Below are 22,315 nucleotides of genomic sequence, written 5' to 3' on the forward strand. Positions count from 1 at the left end.
ACTCGTAGAAAGAACACAACTATATCACAGAGAAGCTGCTGGCTTCGAGTGAAGATAAAACATTTTTAAGTTGTAATTTTCACAAAAGCAGAAGGTATAAGACAAACTTCTCAAACTACATTTTTATTGCTATTGAATAGTGGCTTCTCTCAACGACTCTTGTTCTCAACTACTACAGCTGGAGGGAAAAAGTGTTCTTACAAAGTGAAAATGCATGCTTTACCCATGTTTCAAAAGGAAGATTCTCATGGATAGTCTTACATTAGAAAATACATTTTATATTTACATTAAAATTACATTTCCACCGCAACACAGAAACTAGCAGGCTCCTAAAACACAACATGCTTGCTATATTACATCATGACCCACTGCTTTCGGTTTCAATGTTTGAGAGAGTAAACCATATCATGAAAGAACAGTACTTTCTAGATTGGGTCTTCTGGTACCTGCGGTTGCCAGCTGAATAAAATAGTGCCGGCATTTGAGCAGTTGACTGCTTTTTTCAAGTAGTCATGGATGCAAATGTGTGGATCAGTCATCAGTGGTGACATAACATTGACCATCCAATAGGCTTCAGTTTTGGCTCCCATCAACAAACGTAGCCTATCCTGCACCTGCAAAATTAAATCCGGGATGACAAAATGCACCTTTTACAATTACGTAGGTCCTGTTTCATCCGAGCTAGTAGAGGCTTCACTTCCAATGGCACACATCCTAGCCCCCTGGCTCTCATCCTCGCTAAACATGTTTTCAGTACCCTCCTCGCTTGAATGGGAAAATTGACCAATATCATCATCTGTGATAGCATCAGCCTTCTGCCGCTTTCTAACATCCTTTATGCCTCTGCCTTGCAGTGCCAGTCTTCTGCGCTTTCGAGCCTTCCTCTTGCCCTTGGGAAAGTCTTCTCGCTGAGAATCAACACTCCTACCTTCTATATCCTTGGTTCTACCCTTGCCATATTCATTTTCTTCTGATTCAGCCATAGATGCCTCAGAATCAAGCTTGCGTTTCTTCCTTCCAGCATTTGTCTGCGACAGAGACACCCAATTCAGACATTCTGAACCATTTCTTAACAAGCCTGACCACAAACCTCACAGCAAAATATTTTTTGGGTGGATTTTTATACACTGGAGCACTCCTCAGATGACAAGACACTCTTCTGGCATCAGATTAGATAATACCAGAACCCACCTCATATTCACAAATTTTTATTGGCTCCACCTTGTATTAAGTCCAATCTGGCACTAAAATGGTTTTAATGTATGCAGCAAATTAAGAAAACACAAGGCGTAGGCCAAATAAGATTTACCTATTAACTATTAACTATCAAGCCCTAATCCATTTTTTCCATCTCCACCTCACGACTCATGAGCCACACAAGCAAATGATTTGAGAAAAGAACATAATAAAAAAAATAAACCCCCACCCTGGTTCTCTTCACAACCAATTTAGGGTCTAATTGTCTGAACGCCCAGGACTTATTTTAAGTATTTGTATTGTAGATAATAAAACTTCATTTTTATCGTAGCCAAATCCTACAGAATGTTTTTGACCTTTTTCTTGATTTCCCAAAAACAAAAAAAATCTCCATCCACATATTTCTGCACAAATGAGATTAAAAATCAAAGCCGGTCAGTTTAGATTATGTTTAGGTACTTGGCTTGACTCGGGTTGGGTTAGACCTGGAGTTAAGGTTGAAAATATCTTGCCTCAGATTAGGGTGAGGTTGACCCCAACCCAGCCAGAGTTGCACAGTTGCATCACTAGTTCCTATAGTGAAACGCTGCAATTGTCATTTTTTCCCTCCCTTGAAAATAAAAATCGCTTCCCTCAGGTGTTACTATCCGTCTTGTACTTTAATTACAACCTTAGCACATTCAATTATCTGAATTTTCCAGGGAATATAAAGATTCTGTCCAATGAAAATCCAGTGAATATAACGAGTTCAATTTCATGGAATGATGGTCAATTGTTCATTTTCTTTCATTTTCTTTGCATTAGAATTTTGTAGGAATTTTAATTTATGAAAATTTTGGGAAGATACATGATTGGATCAGTGATTTAAAAGGTGCATAGGTGCAGACTAGGCACATACCGGGCACAACACTTTCAAAAGGCGCACGCCTGATGTGCCTTCTGCTTCAGCCCAGGAACACATCTTTTGAAAGGTTGGGGCTCTGCCTCCACACCCCAACTAAGCCCCTCAAGGCAAGCCCAAAAAAAAAGGTTGTGCCTTTTTGAAGCAAGGCCCAAAAATACAAAAAAAAAAGCTAAAAAATAAAAAAAATGTCAGAAAATTCAAAAAATGCCAAAAAAAATAAAAAAAATAAAAAAAATAAAAAAATATTAAACTTAATATTAATAAAAAAATATAAACTTAAATTTTAAAATTAATGTTTTAAAAAAAACCTATTATCTAAAATTAAAATACATAAACATAACATGTAAAGCATATTCAAATGAAAATTTAAAAATAAAACCAAACATATAAAATATATTCAAGCATGTAAAACCCATAATCTCTTTTTTTCCTCAATTGCAATACTTCAAGTAACTAATGTGATGTAAAAGATATTACATTCCTGATTCTACGAGCCGCCTTTGTGCCACACCCGGGCCCAGCCGCTAGGTTCAAAAAAAGCAAAAAAGCACACACCTGGGCTAAGGCACAAGGCGCATACCCAGGCACACCAGGTGCTTACCCTAAAATGCTCCTCGCATGTGCACCTAGGCGCACCTTTTAAATCACTGGGATGTAGTACAAAAGAAGGCCTTCTTGGTGCCCATCTCCTAACTGGTTTGTCCTTTGCAAAGCTAATAATGAGACTTGCCAACATCTACTAATCTCCTGTTCATTTGTCTCGTGTTAGGAATCCATATGACGGTATTGTTAGATGGTGAGAGGAAGTGGAAATTCAAGCTACAAAAAAGAGAAAAAATGCTAAGTTGTGGGCACCCCCGGATGAAGGTTTCATCGAATTAAACTTTGATGGAAGTAGCATGGGGAACCCAGGCCTTCATAAGGAGAAATTTTAGAGATGAGAAGGGCATTATAAAAGGCTCTATTTTCTGGGCCAATAGGGGATGGGAATTCACTTAAGCAGAATACCTGGCCTTGATTGAAGGAATACAAAAAGCAAAAGGCTTGAAGATTTAAAAGATTGTAATAGGAGACACTAAGGTGGTTGTGGACTGACTGAATGAGAAGAAAACCCTTTGGACTAATAGAAACAAAATCAAAGTAAAGTGGTTAACTCAAGGAATGCAGGTACAGGTGTAATGGGTTCAAAGATCAGCCAATGCTATGGCTGATTCTTTGGCAAAACAAGGGGTGACCGGGTGAATAGGAATCACTTATTTTGGGCTGAATTGCAGTAGTGTAAATGTGTAATATTCCTCTAATAGGGAAGAAACATTTTTTTCTCTTCAGCCATGATGTTTCTTTGTAGATTTGATGTTTGTAAGTATTAATGAACTCATGTTATTTATCAAAAAATAATTATGATTTTTTTTCTCTAGTGTCAGAAATTTTCCTGTCAGAGAAACAAGGTCTAACACTTGATAACCATGCGATGTTACAAGCAACAGAAGAACCAAAGTCAACTGCCAAACTTGAACTAGAGAAACAAATGCAAAATGTATGAAGCAGTTTTTTTTTTTGAGAAAAAAGGGTAAGTTTTATGTTTATAATGTGATCACTTTTTTCTTCTCCTTTTGTTATGAATCTTGCTATTTATTATCTAAGAAACAGTTCTGTTTCTCATTGTTTCTCCTCTTTTCTTTCTTTCCTTTGTTTTGTTTGTGTGCCTATGGCTTTGTCCTTTTCTTTTCTTTTATTTATTTATTTATTTATTTTTTTTGGGGGGGGGGGTAACAGTAATTCCACATGCATGTATACCTTGGGACCACGATCAACAAGCTGAGCCCATTCATTCCGATTTCTCAGGCAGTCAAGAACAGCCTGTGAGTGGCTTGAATATGCATATCGCTCTCCATTATGCTTTCTCAAGCTATGCCAGTGCTGCAAATTGAAAGGAAAAAATGGATGAATGGAAGAGTTGACACAAGGATAGTTGCAAGGAAAGTAAGACTTTTCCCAACAGAAAGATGTGACCATACCGGAAGGACAACATTGCAAAGTTCTTCATATGTCATGCGCCTTCCTTTGCTCATGATCTCATCAATAAGCCCTACATAGGAATGGGAGAGGAAAAATGAAAACATAATCAATGAATATGGGAAAAATGTAAGATGCCAACTGAAGTTGAGATGAAAAAAGGAATGCTAGAACCTCCAGATGAAGCAGCTACCTGGTAAGGTTCGAGGAGCAGGACCCCCAATTGTAGATGTATCATCATCTGACATATCCCTAGGTGAGTTACGTATGGATGACAAATTCTGGTCATTGACATCAGTGGAAGAAGAAGGACCACCATTGGAAACAGTGCTTGTTGCAAGATGCATAGTCTTCTTTGTAGATTGCAATACTTCGGAAGATTTATTGCTTGCTTCCCTCTTATTAGAGCCATCTGCTGCAGATACTTGATCCTGTCTCCTCTGATCAGGGGAGGAAGGAACCTTTTCCATCTTCTTAGTTTCATCACCAAGCTCACGAGAATTGCGAGAGTTATCTTTTGATGCATCTTCTTTGTTTTTTCTCCTAGAAACCTATAAAATTTAGTAAAGACTGGACCAGTTACCTGAACGAGCAATTTAACAACCTACTGATTGCCAAAGGTAGCAAATACACAAGGCACCATGACTAATTTTTAATTGGTTGTTTACAAATGTACAAAAGGAGGAAATCATACCGAAGTCTGATCCTTTCCGCCTGAACTAGATGTACGTTTATTAAGCATGCTTGTAGGTGTTCTAGAAGCCAGTTGAGGGATGCTACCAGCATGGCGTACACGTGGTACACGAGGAACTCTTGGAGAACTATTAAGTTCTTGATGCAACAATAATGCAAGCTGCCAAAGGAAGAAAATGATGTAGATGAGAACTCCTAAAAAAAGGCACGAATAGTAAAAGTATTCTTCTCTCACCTCTTCATCACTTAATGTTGCAGAAGGATTAACTGGTGCTGGAGGATGCATCAATGGTGTATGGTTCATCTTAGATGTTGGTTGCGAAGTTGACTGGTTGAACTTTTCACCTTTCTGGGAGGAAACTGAAGCAGTAATCTTGCTTTGCACATGTAAAGCACCACCTTGGGTCTGAAATGAGCTAGCAGATTCACTGGTGCCCGAAGCAACTGCTGCGCCCTGAACCACAGGAGAATTATTGAGCTCTTGTTGCAACCATAGTGCAAGTTGTACTAGTAACATAAGATGAGATTCTCCCAAGAGAAATGGCACAAAAAGAAAAAGAAAAAGAAAATAATTATGCAGTCACCTCTTCATCACTTAATGTTGCAGAAGGGTTGGCTGGTGTTGGAGGATGTGTGGACAGTGAATGGTTCACCTTAGATGTTGGCTGGGAAGTTGATTGGTTGAATTTTTCACCTTTCTGGGAGGACGTTGAAGCAGCTATCTTGCTTTGAAGATGTGAATCTGATAAGGTACGCTTCGCAACAGAGGAATGAGAGATCCTGCTAGTCTGTGATGTTTTTGCTCCAGAACTGGTAGAAACTTTGTTTTGGTCTTTTGCCATTTTTCTCGATGCTTCATGACTTGTTTCGTCCCTGGCTACATCAGTTGCAACATTATCTTTCTTCAGACCAGAATATGAGTTCACCTTCACTCGATGTTTAGATGAATGAATAGACCTTGGAGGAGCAGGATTACCTGGGGGCTTAGACCCACCAGAAAGAGACGGCTTAGAGATTTTTACAGTGGATGAAGTTGATGATTTTCCATGACCTGCTATCACTTTACGCTGACTGGACGACATTAGAGAACTTGGGTTTGCCTCATCTATCTTGGATGGCTCTTCACCATGTTTTGGACCATCCTTGGTATCAAAAGAACCTTCCTGCACAGAACCCTCTAATTCTTGTGTGCCCTGACACAGTTCACCAGATGCAGAAATCGTTCCTTCAGCAACTTTATCTGTATCATGATGGCTTACTGCTTCAGACTCCCTGTTAGTGTCCTGAACTTTAGTGTCACTGGTTGGTAAGTTGATTCGATCAATGCCCTGAACAGGTAACTTTTCAGAGGTCTGCTCAGAAGTACATCTAGCTGGGTGTTGAGACAAGACTTTGATTGGATCTGCCTTCGTATCACTAGAAGAAAGCAGCAAATCAGAATCTTTTCTAAGATGCCCATCATCTGCTTCCTCTTTCACTTTACTATCAGGTGCCATAGACAACAAAGACATGCCACAATTTGAATCTTGAAGCATTTGATTGTCCGGCACTTGTAAAGCAGCAACAGAAGAATCTCCAAGGAGATGCTTTGGTTTCTGAAAGTCCATTGCAGCATTGGAAGAACCTCCATTTAAGTCCCTTGGATCATGGTAGTCACCATTAATGTGATCCAAATGATCAACAACCACATTAGCATCCTATTGTCATAACAATAAATCGTTATTCCAAAACAAAAGGTGCAATTTGAATGCAAAAGAATAGGAAAAAAAAGCCTACCAAACAACAAATAACATCAAGTTGGCAACAAAGCCTACCAAGTTAGTTGACAACCAAGATCAACCTATAGGTTACAGTTATTAATGTCATATTTAAACAAACTTCTAGGCACTCCAATAACATCGGTAAGATCTCTAATCTTTCAGAATATATATCTTTTTGTTGGGCATGTTTCAACTAACGGTTACTAATATAGCCACATGTCCCTATTATAAAAGATCCCATTCATTTAGTGTGTTTTGGCATTTCTTGTCAGTAGCTACACTGAAAAATCATTAACCAAGAAGCAAGAAAAAAGATATTAAGACCAATCTAATTCTTATGTGCATACAACCAAAGTTCATTTCGTGAATACTATTGAACTTCAACTTTATGCTTTCTTTTTCACTGTTCGCATTGATTTTCTTTTCCTTGTGGAAGATTTAGAGGGATATGCAGTTGTGCTTGGGTGTACAATTTGTCAATGACCTATGAAATACTTAGGATTTCCTCTAGTGGAAATCTGAAATCCAAGATCAAATAATTTTTGGAATTCAATGTTGAACAGATTCATTAAGAGTTTTTTTATCAGCAAAACAGAAAATCATTCATTCATTAATAATTTAAAAGAAAAACATTACAAAAAGAAGTTGTGAGAGACTAGCAACCCATTACAAACCAGCCACCCAATACTGTATTACAAAAGAAAAAATTGTGCCCAATACATATGCTGTCTTTGAACCCCTTGCTTAGCTAAACCATCTGCCAAGCTGTTAGTGTATCTTCTAACCCATCTTATATGAACATTCATGTCTTTTGCCAACCATTTGAAGCGCCTGAATTCATTTCTAAGCTGCCAAACGACCCATCTTATATGAACATTCATTGTCTCTCCTAGTGGGATTAATTGGGGCTTTGGATTCAAGAAGGGCCTTGGGGGCTTCAAAACTTTTGATACCATTATGCTGCTCCTCAAGTCATTGGATGGAGTTTTCCTTGATGACTTGACCCATTTAGTTCAGACAACCGTATATGAACTGCTAATCCCTCCAGTGCTCATTGCCTTTATTCATTTTGATGTGTCTTTGGGGAATAGAGTTTCAGGAAGATCTTTGGGTGGGACAGAGACCAAAGGAGTGCTTCCCAACCCTCTTTTCCTGTCCTCCCATAGGGCCAAACCTATGAACCAGTTTGCTATTGCCAAATCTTGATATTAATTGAAGATTTTGTTTTCATAGAAAACTTGGAGATTCTAAAGTGTCTACAGCCTTGAATTTGCCGGACACCCTAGCAAGTATATTCTTGATGTCTAAAGCAAAATGCAGAATTTGGACAGCCAACCCTTCTGGTATTTTCACATGTGTGCTTCTTTATGTCCTTCCTTGTCTCCCTGTTCATACAGCCTTTTCTGGTAAAAGAAATTTGGACTGGAGGTGCCACATATGATTAGGGCTTTCTGTTGGGAGGTCTACAGTAGGAAAATCAATGCCATGATAATTTGCCGAAAAAGAACATCAATAGGTGCCTTACTCCTAACAAATGTTTTTGTGTAATGCAAAGGGAAGCTACTCACCACTTGCTAATCCCCCCCCACCGCGCACGTGCGCGCGTGCGCTTTTATCACTTTGCCAACTAGAACAGGGAAGACATTGTGGAGGAGCACAAAAACAGCTTTAGTATGGATAGTTTGGGAGGACCTCAGGAAAGAAACTCAAGAATATTCCAAGACAAGATATGCTATAAAGAATATTCAATAGAAAGTATTGCAGTTAAATGATTCATTGGGTTTGAACTATTCTCCACAAATGATATCCTCAGAGATTGGTCTTGAATTGCTGCACCATCAACAGCGAGGGAAACTCCTCAACCAATATTCAAGCTACCAAGTAACAATCACATAAAGTTGAACTATGATCGCTGTTCTCTAGGAAACCCAGGGCCCGAATAGCATTACATTCTTGGCCAATAGGTCACGCTGATTTTTTATAGCTGAAATGAGAGGAATATAATAAAGGCTGAAAGTGGCCAAGGCACTTGGAGAATATACTAGAGAAAAGTGAATCAATAACAACAGTGGGGTGGCTGAAGAACAACAATACAGGAGTTTGTAAGTATGAACATGTCACGAGGGAAAGCAAGCAGCTGGTTGAATAGATGGTATCCAACTTTCAATGGATCCATACGATCAGCAAATGGGATAGCTGATACCAGTCAAACAAGGGATGAACATGGGAAAATTGTATAGGCTCAACTGAAATTTGAGTAAGCTTAAAAACTAATCAGATAGAAGTGTGGACAGTTTATACACAAGATATGCTTGGCATATTGTATATAAATATATTCTTTCATTTGAAGTGAATAAAACCTTTATAGTTATTCATCAAAAAAAGATAAAGCTATGAAGCTGAACTTCAACGGATGCCCCATAGGCAACATGGGGCCCTTGGGCATTGGAAGAGCACTCAGAGATAAAGAGAAAAATCTGTTTGGTTTTCTTAAGGGCAATAGGTGATAGAGCTTCAAGAAGATTAACAAGTTTGAAGGTAAACCTCAATGGAAGTTGTGTAGCATGAATTAACTTGGAGGAAGTAGCAGAGAGATATACTTAAATATTAGGACGCATGAGAGGGGATTGGACGATAATGTACTTGGGGCTACTATTTGGAGGGAACTTTATGCTCAGTTTGGAAAGAGTACAAATACAAATATGTAGAGTGCAAAACCTTGTATTTTGTAATATTTTGTACGCATTTGTACCATTTTTTTTATCAGCAACCGAAAAATTGATTCATTAATTTAGAGTGAATGATACAGCAAGTGGGTGTGAAAAAAACAGCAAACCCAAAAAGCCATCCCAAATTTACAAATGCACCCAAGACATAGATCGTCTCTAAATTCCTTGTTTAGCTAGGCCATCTGTCATGCTGTTTGCAGATCTTCTAATCCATCTTATTTGGATGAACATATCTCTAGGAAGCTGTTTGAAGCACCTGAATTCATTCCTTAGCTGCCAAATTACCCCTTCATCCTTTTTCAGCCAGCCCACAACTATTTTTGAATCCCCTTCAATGAGTAGTCTCTCAATCGCACTTATCAAAAAAAAAGTCTCTCAATCCCCATTTCTTTAGCCTTCTCCACCACATAAACTATTGCCAACAGTTCTGATCTCACCACATCACCTTGCTGAACAGGACCTGAATACAATGCTAGGATGTTTCCGTTTTCTTCTCTAACTAAGTAAAAGATTGGTGGGAAGAGGGAAGACCAAGAAACAGAAAAAAGGGGATCAGCTTTATGAAGACTTTGAAAGCTCTGAAGGGGAAAATTGAAGATTAGAATAAGGATCACTTTAGAAGAATTGAAGAGGCTCAAGAAAGAATTTCTGCTAGGATTGAGAAGCTAGACAGAAAGGAAGCACAAAGAAACTTTAGTGAGGAAAGAGAAGAGTGGTGGAAGCTAAAGGTAGAGCTAGAAGAGATTTTAAGGAAGGAAGAAATTTCTTGGAGACAAAAGTCTAGATGTAAGTGGCTTCAGAAAGGAGACAGAAACACAAGATTTTTTTCACTCTCTAGCAAGTGGGAGGAGAAGCAAAAGCCTCGTAACAACTGTGGAAGTGGATGGGATTGAGGTCAGGAGGGAGGAGGAGATAGTCAAGGTCTTTCTTGATCATTTTAAGGGCATATTCTCCAGAATGGAAGGGAATAGGCAAGACCTACCTGAATTGGAGTGGGATAGGGTGACTGATGTCCAATCTAGGGCCTTGGAAGAAAATTTTAGTATTGAGAAAATCAAAGAGGCTGTCTTCTCCATGGAAAGATCAAAAGCCCCTGGGCTAGATGGTTTAACCATGGCATTTTTTCAAGAGTGTTGGCAGTTTCTAGACAAGGACCTGAAGGAAGTGTTTGATGAGTTTTACCAAAAAGGGGAGGTTTCACCAAGAACAAATGCCACATTTAGACCTGGCAAAAAGTTGATCCAACCCGCGAACCCGACCCAATCCAACCTGAAAAAATAGAGTTGGGGTCTCATATTGAGCTACCTGAATTTGAGAATGACCCAACCCGACCCAACCCGGAAAAAACTAGGTTGGGTTGGGTTGGGTCATGGGTCAACCCATTGACCCGATTGTTAGGTCTAATTGGGACTATTTCCACTCTTAAATTTTTACTATTTAGTCTTTACTCTTCATTGTTTACTCTTTATATTGTTAAATGTTCAAGTTTTTTCATTTTATATTTGGAATTTTAAGGTTAATTCCTTTAATTTTGGCATTTTTCATGCATTTATTATTTATTTTTTAAATTTTAATTATTTTTTGGGATGACCTGAATTGACCCATGGGTCAACCCTAACCCGAACATTTAGGGTTAGGGTCTAGCATTTGGCAACCCAAACCCAACCTGAAATCAACCCAAAGTGTCTTGACCCAACCCGAACCCGAACCCGACCCACCCAACCCAATTGCCAGGTCTAGCCACATTCATTGTGTTAGTGCCTAAGAAAAAGGGAGCCAAAACCCAAGGGATTTTAGAACAATTAATTTAGTGGGTAGCTTATACAAAATAATTGCAAAAGTCCTTTCAAGTAGGCTAAAAAGGGTACTGCCCACGATAATCTCACAAGTTCAAGGTGCCTTTGTGGAGGGAAGGCAAATTATTGACCAAACCTTGGTGGCAAATGAATGCGTAGCTGAAAAGAAAAGAAAAAAAAAGAGGGAAAGACTTTGTTTGTAAATTGGACTTAGAGAAGGCTTACAATTTGGTGGACTAGTCTTTCCTTCTTGAAGTTATGGAAAAATTTGGTTTCGGAGAAAGGTGGAGAAAGTAGATAAAGGGTTGCGTGGACTCGGTGCATTATTCAATTTTGATTAATGGGGCTGCTAGAGATTTCTTCCCAGCTAAAAGAGGATTGAGATAGGGGGATCCTTTATCCCCCTTTCTTTTCACTTTGATTGCAGAGGTCCTAAGTAGAATGGTTAATAAGGCTGATTTGGAAAATGAAATAACGGGCTAGAGGGTGGGAAGGACTGAGGTTGTGGTTACCCATTTACAGTTTGTGGATGACTTGATGCTTTTCTATGATGACTTTAGGCCTGAGGCCCTTAGGAACTTGAAACTCCTTATTAGCTCCTTTGAAAGCTTATCCAAATTAAAGGTCAATTAGGGGAAAAGCTGTCTTGCGGGCCTGAATTTACAAGAAGAGGAAATCATCAGAATAGTAGAGGCCTTAGGTTGCAAAGTCAAAAATTGGACCCAAGAGTACTTAGGGCTCCCCTTGGGCGGAAATCCACATAATGAGAGTTTCTGGAAGCCTGTGGTTCAAAGATTTTCCAAAAAGTTGTCACTTTGGAAGAGGAATTACATCTCTTTGGGAGGTAGGATAACCCTAATTAAAGCCACATTGGCTAATCTTCCCATTTACTTCTTGTCTACCTTTCGTATCCCTGTCAAAATTGCTGGGCAACTGGAAAAAGTAATGAGAGATTTTCTATGGGAACCAGGAGTTGATAAGAGAGACCATTTGGTGAATTGGGAACAAGTTAGTAGGCTAAAGAGAAGGGTGGACTTGGGCTAGGAAACTGAGCCCAAAAGAATTTAACTCTCCTAGGAAAGTTGTTATGGAGGTTTCCCCTAGAAAGAAACAGGCTCTAGGCCTTTGGCACAAGGTCATTGCTAGCATACATGGTATTTCAGACAATGGCTGGGACTCAAAGGTGGCACTTTCCACAAATTCAACATCTCCTTGGAAAGGTGGCACTTTCCACAAATTCAACATCCATTAAAGGTCCAATTTTCGTTGCTCTATGCACTTTCCATTTTTTTTATCAGTAAAAGTGATTTTATTAAGAATATGATAATGGATTTAGTACAGAGAATGAGTAGCCTCGACTACCCCAATAACCTTTAAAATTCCACCTAGGACTTGCTTTACATCCTTACACCTGAGCCCAGAAACAATGTTCCCTATTAGCCCCTTGCTTCACTAGCTGGTCCGCAAATCCATTTGCTGCTCTTGGAGTCCATTGATATAATATTTGCATATCCTTTGTAATATGAATAATTTTCTTGATCTCATTTCTGAATACCCATGGAGTCTTCCCATCTTGCTTTAGCCAGCTTATAACTACTTTGGAGTCGCCTTCTACCACCAACTTCCTCACCCCTATTTCCATGGCTTTTTGTATTCCGAAGACCACTGCTTTGAGTTCAGCTGTAATGGAGTCACCCCTACCAATTGGGCCCAAATACAGCCCCACTATTGTCCCCCTGTCATCTCTTATGACCCCACCAATTCCAGCCACACCCGGGTTGCCAAAGCTGCTCCCATCAAAGTTTAGTTTGAGAAAACCAGATTCAGGAGGATCCCAACTTCTTAGGGCCTTCTTTTTTGCAGCTGACGAGGATTACCTGAATTGAGATCATACCTGACATGATTGAGGAACAATGGTAGGATTTTGTGAATCGCTTTCCAAGGAGAAGTGCTGGAAACCCTACTAGACACTCCAGCATCCCAACCATTTACAGAGAGCCCATGAATACTAGTCACAATCTTGTGCCACAACCTATCTGCTTCTTGTGGGAACCTCCATAACCACTTTCCTAGTAGAGCCTTGTTCCTTTCCTTCAACCTTCCTAACCCCAAGCCTCCAAAATCTTTCCTCCTAGATACTATGTCCCACCTTACTAGATGATCTCTCTTCTTCTCTCCTGCTTCCCACAAAAAGTCCCTCATTATTTTCTCCAGTCTCTTCCCCACAACTTGAGGCATGCTAAACACCAAGAGGTAATAAACTGGAAGGTTAGCTAGGGTAGACTTAATGAGAGTAATCATATCCCCCAAAGAAATGTAATTCCTCTTCCACGCAGCAAGTTTCTTTTCAAACCTTTCCACAATTGGATTTCAAAAATCTATGCTTCTGGGATTTGCACCAAGGGGGAGGCCTAAATACTTGAGTGGCCAATTACTTCTTAAGCATTCTAATTCCTTAGCCCACAAATTAACATCTTCTTGTGCTAAATTGATCCCTGCCACCTAACTCTTACTAATATTCACCCTCAGATTTGTCACTTTTTCAAATAATTTAATCAACATCCTAAGATTTCTTGCTCCTACCTCATCTCCAGCCTTGCAAAAAATAATGATGTCATTCGCAAACTGTAGATGAGTTAACACCACCCTCTCCCTCCCTACTCTCCAGCCCTTTAACACCCCCATCTCCTCTGCCTTCGAGATCAATCTACTAAAGACCTCAACTAATATGGTGAAAAGGAAAGGAGATAAAGGGTCCCCTTGTCTCACTCCTCGTCGAGCATCAAAGAAATCCTTGATTACACCATTTACCAATACAGAGAAGTGAGAAGATTGTAGGCACCCTTTAATCCATTTGCACCATCTTGCTCCAAACCCACACTTCCTTGGAGCCTCAACTAGGAACTCCTAGTCCACCAAATCATAGGCTTTCTCTAAATCCAGTTTGTACACAATGCCCTTCCTTTCAGCTTTCTTGAAATCCTCCACACATTCATTGGCAATGAGTATTTGTCTCTCTTGAATAAAGGCCCCTTGGAATTGAGAAATGATTGAAGGGAGGGCCTTTTTTAACCAAAGTGAGAGGACTTTTGCGAGGATTTTGTACTGACTTGTCACCAAGCCGATTGGCCTGAAATCCTTGGGGTGGCAAGCACCAGATTTCTTGGGAATCAGCACGATAAAAGTGGCATTTACCCCTCTACTAACAATCCCCCTGTTATAAAACTCCTCAAAAACACGCATTAGATCATCCTTTAACCACTCCCAACAATCCTGGTAGAAAGCCATAGTGAAACCATCAGGCCTGGGAGTTTTAGAGCGATCCACAGAAAAGATTGCTGCCTTCACCTCATCTACCTCAATTTTTTTTCTCCAAACTTCTATTCACATCATCTTCTAGGGCTGGCCAATCAATTCCTTCCATCTCCCATCTTCCTGAAAGAGGCCTTCTAAAGATTGATTTAAAATGATTCACCAAGACCTCAACAATCTCATCACGATTAGTTATTGTGTGATCCTCCAATTCTAACATAGAAACAGATTCTTCCTTTTTCTCTCGTTCGCAATCATGTGAAAGTATTTTGTGTTCCCATCTCCTTCTTTGATCCACCGCACTCTTGATTTCTACCTCCAAGTCATTTCTTCTCTAAGGAGTGGTTTCCAATTCTTTTCTTAAATTAAACCTCTCAACTTTTTCCCCTACACTCAATGAGCCAAAGTCCTCCTTATTTATTTCTTCAATTCTATTTGTCAAATTCATCTTCCTCTCTTCTATCCTCCCGAATTTACTATGATTCCATTCCTTGATTTTTCCTTTTAAGTTCGGAATCTTCCTATGGAATCTCACCCCTTCCCAAACATCCTAGGAGTCATCTTCTTTCCACCACTCCTCAATCTTTCGCACAAATTCCGGGATCGTCAACAACATGTTCTCAAACCTGAAAGCATAGGCCCATCCCCGCCTACCCCTTGTCTGATACATATCGGCCAATGATCTGAGGTGGCCCTGGGTAGTGTCCTACCCACCATGTTATTCCAATGTTCCTCCCAATCATAAGAAACAAGAAATCTATCCAGCTTTGAGCACATCAGATTCTCCTGACAATTAGTCCAGGTAAATATGTATTGACTAGTCTCAATATCCTTTAGTTCAAATGTATCTATAAAGCAATTAAATCTTTTCATGCTGGTGGTAACCTTTTGCCTTGGATTATTAGATTCAGCAGTATGTCTGATCACATTAAAATCCCCCCTAAAACACCACGGGCCTTGCCATAAACCTCTCACATCTGCCAGTTCTTCCCACATCTCATTTCTATCCCTATATGAATTAGGCCCATAAACATTTGTTAGGACCCAATTAAACTTATCATCTATATTCTGCAATTTTATTGTCACCAAGTATCTACCTATCAATTCCTCCACACATTCCACCGCATTCTCATTCCACATAGTGACTATCCCTCCTAAGGCCCCGCACGACAAAGCCATGGCCCATCCAATGTCTCTACCTCCCCATACACTCCTTATCCACCTTGTGCCTTTGACTATTGGAGCATCACCACATCTGGCTTTTCCCTCCTTAAAACTTCCTTTATGAGCCTTCTCTTAGCAGCCCTCCCCAGACTTTTGACATTCCAACTTATAATCTTCATTTCACCATCACTTCACTTGGCCCTACCTTATCTTTTGTTTTCAGCCTTTCCTTCCACCTTCCTTCACCCTCTTCTCTCCCCTCCTCTCTGTTTTTTTCAGCTCCCTTACCTTCCTTTCTCCTGCTTTTCCCCATCCAGGCATCTCCATTTTCTGAGCCTTGTTCAGACCTAAACGACAGATCTTCAAACCCAGCTTCTCAGCACACTTCCTTAGTGATATTTCCTCATCAGAGTCCCAATTTGTGAGCTTTTCAACTTCGGGTTTAAATTGGGACTTTGGGTTCAAAAGGGGTCTTAGGGATTCGGAATGTGAGTCCCTCATCTCTCTTTTGGCCAGACTTGACTCAATTTTTTTGGATCAAATTGTTGAGGATACCAGGGTATGGTCAATCTCCCCCAATGGTCTTTTTACTTGTGCTTCATTCTTTAACTTCTTAACTCAGCCAGCTATCCAGTGTTTTAAAAGCAAGGGCCATTTTGCGCCTGAGGCGCAAGGCAAGGAACGTGCCTTTTTGAGGCAAGGCACACAATTAAAAAAAAAAAGCTAAAAAATCAAAAAATGCAAAAAAATAAAAAAATATATAAAACGTAATATTAATAAAAATATAAACTTAAGTTTTAAAAAAACTATTATCTAAAATTAAAATGCATAAACATAATATGTAAAGCATATTCAAATGAGAATTTAAAAATGAAATCAAACATATAAAACATTTTCAAGCATATAAAACCCACGATCTCTTTTTTTCTCAATTGCATAGTAGCTAATGTGACATATTACATTCCTAATTCTAGAAGCCGCCTTTGTGCCATGCCCCTCGAGGCAAGACCAAACAAGTCCATGTTAGGGTCTTAATTTCTTAGTTTTCACACAAAAAAATAACGATTTTATAGTTTTAATTGCTTTTAATAAGATATTTTATTATGATGAATGAATGGACAACATTATCAAATAGGGGGTTCTCAAAGCTTCGGTGAGCAAGCGAAAAGGAAAAAGCGGCAAATTTTCAAAAGGCACACGCTTGGGCTAAGGCACAAGGCGCACGCCTAGGACTTGAGCGAGGTGCCTACCCTAAAATGCGCCTCGCCTGTGCACCTAGGCGCACCTGAGGCGTGCCTTTTAAAATCACTGCAGCTACCTTGGGGGCAATGTTCCCGGTGAAAGAAATTTGGAGTAAGCCAATCCCTCCTAAGATTCAGACTTTTGTTGGGAAGTCTTCCTTGGAAAGATAAACACTTGTGATATGCTGCAGAAAAGAAGGCCAAATAAGTGCCTCTCCCCTCATGTGAGGAGCCTATGTAAATGCAATGGTGAAACTGTTTCCCATATCTTTCTATTCTGCCCTTTTGTGCTTTGTATCTGGGAACATCTTTGTTCTCTTTTTGGGTGCAGGTGGAGTCCCCCGCAAGAGATGGTGGGCCTTTTTGACCCTAGCTTCATGAGGAAACCAAAACAAAGAGGAAGATTATTATGGAAAACAGCGAGGGCTGCCTTGGATTGGACTATTTGGGAAGAGAGAAATGGAAGAATTTTCAATGAAAAAAGCATATGAGAGATGGAAATTTTTGAAATAAAAAAGTTAAAAACTGCTCACTGGGTAAAAACTCTGGAAGACTTCGAAGTCTTCTCTTTGAATGACATCCTGAGAACTTGGAAGGAAGTGCTGTATCAGCACAAGGAAAAGAAAAGTTTTTTATGGAGTGGAGACCGCCAAAAACAAATTTCATGAAGCTGAATTTTGATGGAAGCTTCCTTGGTAATCAAAATGTAGCTGGGATAGGAGGTATTTTCAGAGATTCAAGAGGAAAGGTGTTAGCTTTGTATTCAGGGCCTCTAGAAAATGGGGATGCACTGACTGTAGAGCTAATTGGACTCCTGCAAGGATTAAGATTTGCTAGGTAATTTGGGTTCCTTAATTTGGAAGTGGAAGGGGATTCTCAAGTGGTCATTGCTTGGATAAGATGTAGCACCCAAATCCCATGGATATATAGGCATACTTTTAGGGAGATTGTGAGCATTGTAAGGGAGTTGAATGTTACTTTCAAATGGGTGAGAAGAACAGCAAATGGGATGGCAGATACTCTAGCTAAACAAGGGGCTAGGAGACCCCAATTGTTTTGGGCTGAATGTAAATCTGTAATTTGGAAAAGAACACTCTCACACTGTTGTAATTTTCTGTTCAAACTCTAATAAAATATTATCTCATTGATTCAAAAAAAAAAATACCCCACCAATACCCGATGGGCCGGGATTGCCGATACAGCTACCATCAAAATTCAATTTCTTCCACCCAACACATGGGGGTGACCAAGCCTCTACTATTCTTCGTTTTCTGGAGAATGAAGCAGCAATTGAACCCCACCAATTGCACCACCCTTAAAGTTATTACCTCTACCACAACTTCCTTCCTTCCCTGTCTTCAAAGATTCTTAGATTCCTTTCTTCCCAAAGTGTCCAAACCACCGCTGCTCTAGTGCATCTCCCCAAAATCCTGCCTATTCTTTTAGAGCACATAAAAACAGGAGAGCTAAGTAGTCCCTCCAACCTATAGGGGCGAGCCATCTGCAACCAAAAAAAGAAGAAAACTACTCTCAAATAGAGAGAGCCAAAGGACAAGAAACTAAGAGGTGAAAAGCAGTCTCACCAAATAACTTACACAAGAAGCACCAACATGGGGACAAACACCAGTTTGGTCTTTTCCTCTGAAGCAAATCACAAGTATTAATAGAACCATGAAACACTTCCCAACAGAAAGCACTGATTTTAGGAGGAATGGGCCAAAACCATATTTCCTTCACAGGGAAAGAACAGTGGGGGTGGCTACAAGAAAGTTCAAGAAGGACTTGCAAGAGTATGAACCTATATGATCAAGGGCCCACACTCTAGAATCTGAACCACTACCCCCCAAGACCACTGAATTCAACAAGCTAAGCAAAGCAGTATTACTGGACCTAATATGCCTGTATGTTCTTTTTTTTTTTCACAACCATGCTTTCTTTTGATTAATGAATTCATCTCTGTCATTCTGTCTTGCTGATAAAAAAAAGTTCATACAACTTTTTAATACATTGGACCTAATAGGCCTGCCTAAGCTTGACTAACCAACCAAAGTGTGGCCCAGGCCCAAGCCCAACCCGATTATGTCTTCGGTTCAGACTAGGTCATAGTTGGATAGATCGAGCTTGACCTTGGGCTTGGTATGGGCTCGGGCCTTAAGACCAATGCTCAAGGGTTGGGCCTGTGTTGACCTTAAACCTGAGCCAGCCCACCTGACTTGCACCTCTATCTTACAAGAGAAAGCATTCATGGTGCATAATTTCATATCATGTTATAATACTTATATATTTAATACAAAATAACATATAATGCACATGCATATCTATATATTTTTTTATATTTTTTTGTATATTCCCAGTCAATGCAGGTCAATTGCATATAAAAAACCTAGGGCGAAACCCAAAAACTTCTGGGTCGGGTTGGACCCGACCAGGAATCCAAACCGAGCTAGAAATGATCACCCCTAGGTATTATCAGATGGAATTTGGAAATGAAATCCCTTTCTATCTGGGCTTTCAGCTTTGGAGACAGAGAAAAACATCCCTCCCCCCCCCCCCCCCCCCCCCCCCCCCGCGTCCCTGTGAACATCCCATTTAGATATATTCCCAAATTAGTAAAATCTCTTTACGAATAATCCAACTAAAAGGGGATTTATCAAAAAAAACAATCCAACTAAAGGGGGGCCTTTCCTTCTATTCTTTTTTTCAACTGTATCAGGATTGATTCCTATTCTCTAAATCTTTGTTGATCACTACTAATATAGTCTTCTTGTTGACTATCTAAAAGAAAAAATAAGGATTAGGAACCTTTGTTTTTCATCAAATCATGAGCTAAAATAAACATGTCTTCATGAGTTAATTTACTATCAAGTTGGAAGCTAAAACTGATATATCAGCTATAGTGTACCACGTGTATCTGATAAGATGGTGCAATAACTTATGATGGGCCATAGGCCAGGCTGGAAATGCAAGGAAACCGTTTTTCCTTTTTCTTTTTGTTTGACAAATTTTATATTTATAATTTAAGATACAATTCATACCTGGATTCATGTAACCCCCCCCCCAGGAAGAAAAATATACGCACATACACAACTCACAATATGATTATAATTTTCAGAACCTTTATGCAGACGAATGAACAAAATCTTCCACTAGACTACCATGATTTTACCTTTCTTGAACAAAGTTGGAGTTTGTTTTCCCTGATTTGCAAGAAAATAGGCATACTCTGTTGCAATAAAAAACAGAAGAGCAAAGCAGGACATGACATGCAACAAACTAAAAAGAGGATATCAAAGCATACCTCTTCTTTTACAGGAATACTGCTAACATAAGTTGTCTCCGAATGTGAAGCTGCATTAGCAACAGTTTTGGGTGAACTCAAATTCTTTGGTGGGATTTGAGTGTCAACCTTTTCTGCCTTTTGCACTGTCTCAATTGGAGCAATATCTCCAGATGCATCATTGGAGATGTCTCCAGCAGAATGGGACTTAGCTGTTGAAACGTTCATAGGCTTGTTCATATTATTGATGGCTTCAAGACAAGCATGTGAATCAGATTCATGAAAAACAGTTTCCCTCTTATCATCATTCTTTGCATCTTGAGAGTCATCCTTCACAGCCTTAGAACCTCCATCTTCATGGAACTCCAACTTTTGTGCATCAATTGCAGGTGTATAGACTAGAAAAGTAAAACATACACGACCAAAAAGAATAAGTAGTTGGGCTGATGTAGGCATGTTGTAAGCTTACTGGAAAAGAATTTGAAACTAGCAAGCAGAGCATGTAAAATTACACCAAGCTTCTCAAAGCTAGTTATTACCAATGGAATAGCAGAATTTTTCCCAACATAAATATGTCATGCAACAAATAAATTAAAAAGTTAAACTAACCCAACTTGGCCGACTTACCTCTCTTCTTATTATCAGCCTCTTTATCAGCAGTTCTAGCCTTCCTCTTTCCACTTCTGTCCTTGGATGACCCTACGTCGTCCTTCTTCCTCTTACCAGAATGGACTCCAGAAGGCTGAAGTTGGTTTTTCTCTCTCTTGACGCCATTGTGCATACGCCCAAAAACTGAATCCTTGCCCTCCCGTTTCTTCGTCTCTTTTGGCGATTGCTTCCTCTCATACCCAGCTCCCTCACGTGAACCTCTCCAACCAATGAATGTTTCTACAGGGGTCACAGAGACAAGCTCCTTGGACAAGGAAAAAAGAACACCAGCACCTCTGTCAACAGGATTCTCGTTTTCTTCCTCAGCTCTGGCATCAACATCTTGCTTCTCATCCCAGCAGGGGAATTCCCTATACTGGAAATTCAACTTTTTGGGTACATAACCGGTGCACTTCCAAAGTTCCGGAGTGAAAACTGACGACAACCCCTGAAAGAGGGCAGGGTCACCACCAGGAACGCCCTGGACATGTACTCTCTCCTCGATAGGAATCTCAGTCCAAAGCCTAAAAGAAGTCCGAGGGGGCGCAGACGCAGGATACGGGTTGTCCATCCTCATAGTCTTGGTAGGGAGCTCAACGAGCAACTGGGCAACCTCGGTCTCCTCGCTATCATTCCTATTCTTCTTACTCTTGCACTTGTCACATGCGAACGACGTTTCCCCCTTCACGAAGCGCGAGCACCTGGTGTGCACCCAAACACCGCACTCGTCGCAGTTCACCATCTCCTCCCCGTCATCGAAGTTCACACCACAAACGCAGTCCACCGTCCACGAGCCATCCCCCCAGTCATCGGGAGGCTCAGATATTGGCAGACGATGCGACCGGCCTTTCATGACTGGCTTTCTGTCTCCCGCACCCGCCCTAACCCAAAACCTTGGCGTTCCTACCTACAAGCTCCCAAGGCAGAGCTCACCCATAACAAACCTAAGCCAAACTACCAAGATCTTCTGCCCAAACAAGGCTTCCAAACCCTAAAACTATGAAGATCTCTACGAATTCAACCAATTGCAACTTGCCAATACCCCCAAATTTGCAGAAATCAATGAGATCGCCTTGAAATAAACTCACCTCTGGAACAGATTTTCGCTCGACGAACTCAAAGATTGAATTGGAGGCCGACCACAGGAGCTCCTATTCTCTGGATCGTCGCAGCTCCAAATGATTCTCTTCCTCTTCGCTCTCGCTCTCTCGCTCTCTCGCTCTCTCTCCCTCTTTTTCTTTCTCTCTCCCTCTTTTTCTTTCTCTCTCCTGCTATGGTGCTATCTCTATCCACACGTAGATGACTTCTCACACACGAAGCGGAACCGAAGGAACAACAAACTGTTTAAGAATTGTTATATGGCGTCCGTATTCCATTCTGGCTGCCTCGCGGCTTGTCCTCTCGGCGCTGAAATATCGCAAGTCGTGAAATAAAATAATTCCGGGCCCGCACCATGATCAGAGACTCGTCCGTCGTCGGGACTCGGGATGGTGGCCCGCCCATCGCTTGACCAAGCTCTTTGAACTGATGTGCAAGATATTAGGGTCACCCATACCCAAACCCGAAACCTTTTGACAT

The 22,315-nt window shown here is 40.3% G+C and overlaps 1 protein-coding gene across 2 annotated transcripts; it reads right to left on the reverse strand.

Annotated features, from left to right (window-relative positions):
• Window positions 1-95: 95 nt before the first annotated feature.
• LOC104599711 (RING/FYVE/PHD zinc finger superfamily protein) lies at window positions 96-22,043 on the reverse strand. 2 transcript variants are annotated; one of them, XM_010262367.3, is made up of 10 exons: window positions 20,717-22,043; window positions 20,111-20,487; window positions 5,787-6,507; window positions 5,395-5,687; window positions 5,046-5,264; window positions 4,812-4,970; window positions 4,311-4,668; window positions 4,120-4,190; window positions 3,899-4,021; window positions 96-1,028 (listed from the first exon to the last, which is right to left on the reverse strand). In XM_010262367.3, exons 1-10 carry the CDS (start codon window positions 21,588-21,590, stop codon window positions 657-659), a joined length of 3,567 nt encoding a protein of 1,188 aa, XP_010260669.1. In that variant the 5' UTR covers window positions 21,591-22,043; the 3' UTR covers window positions 96-656. The 2 variants fall into 2 exon arrangements, with proteins under 2 accessions (XP_010260669.1, XP_010260668.1); XM_010262366.3 differs by having other exon boundaries at window positions 5,395-6,507.
• Between the last annotated feature and the right edge of the window lie 272 nt (window positions 22,044-22,315).

Source organism: Nelumbo nucifera, chromosome 7 (genome assembly GCF_055504915.1).
Source record: "Nelumbo nucifera cultivar China Antique chromosome 7, China Antique-T2T, whole genome shotgun sequence".
Classification (NCBI taxonomy): domain Eukaryota; kingdom Viridiplantae; phylum Streptophyta; class Magnoliopsida; order Proteales; family Nelumbonaceae; genus Nelumbo; species Nelumbo nucifera.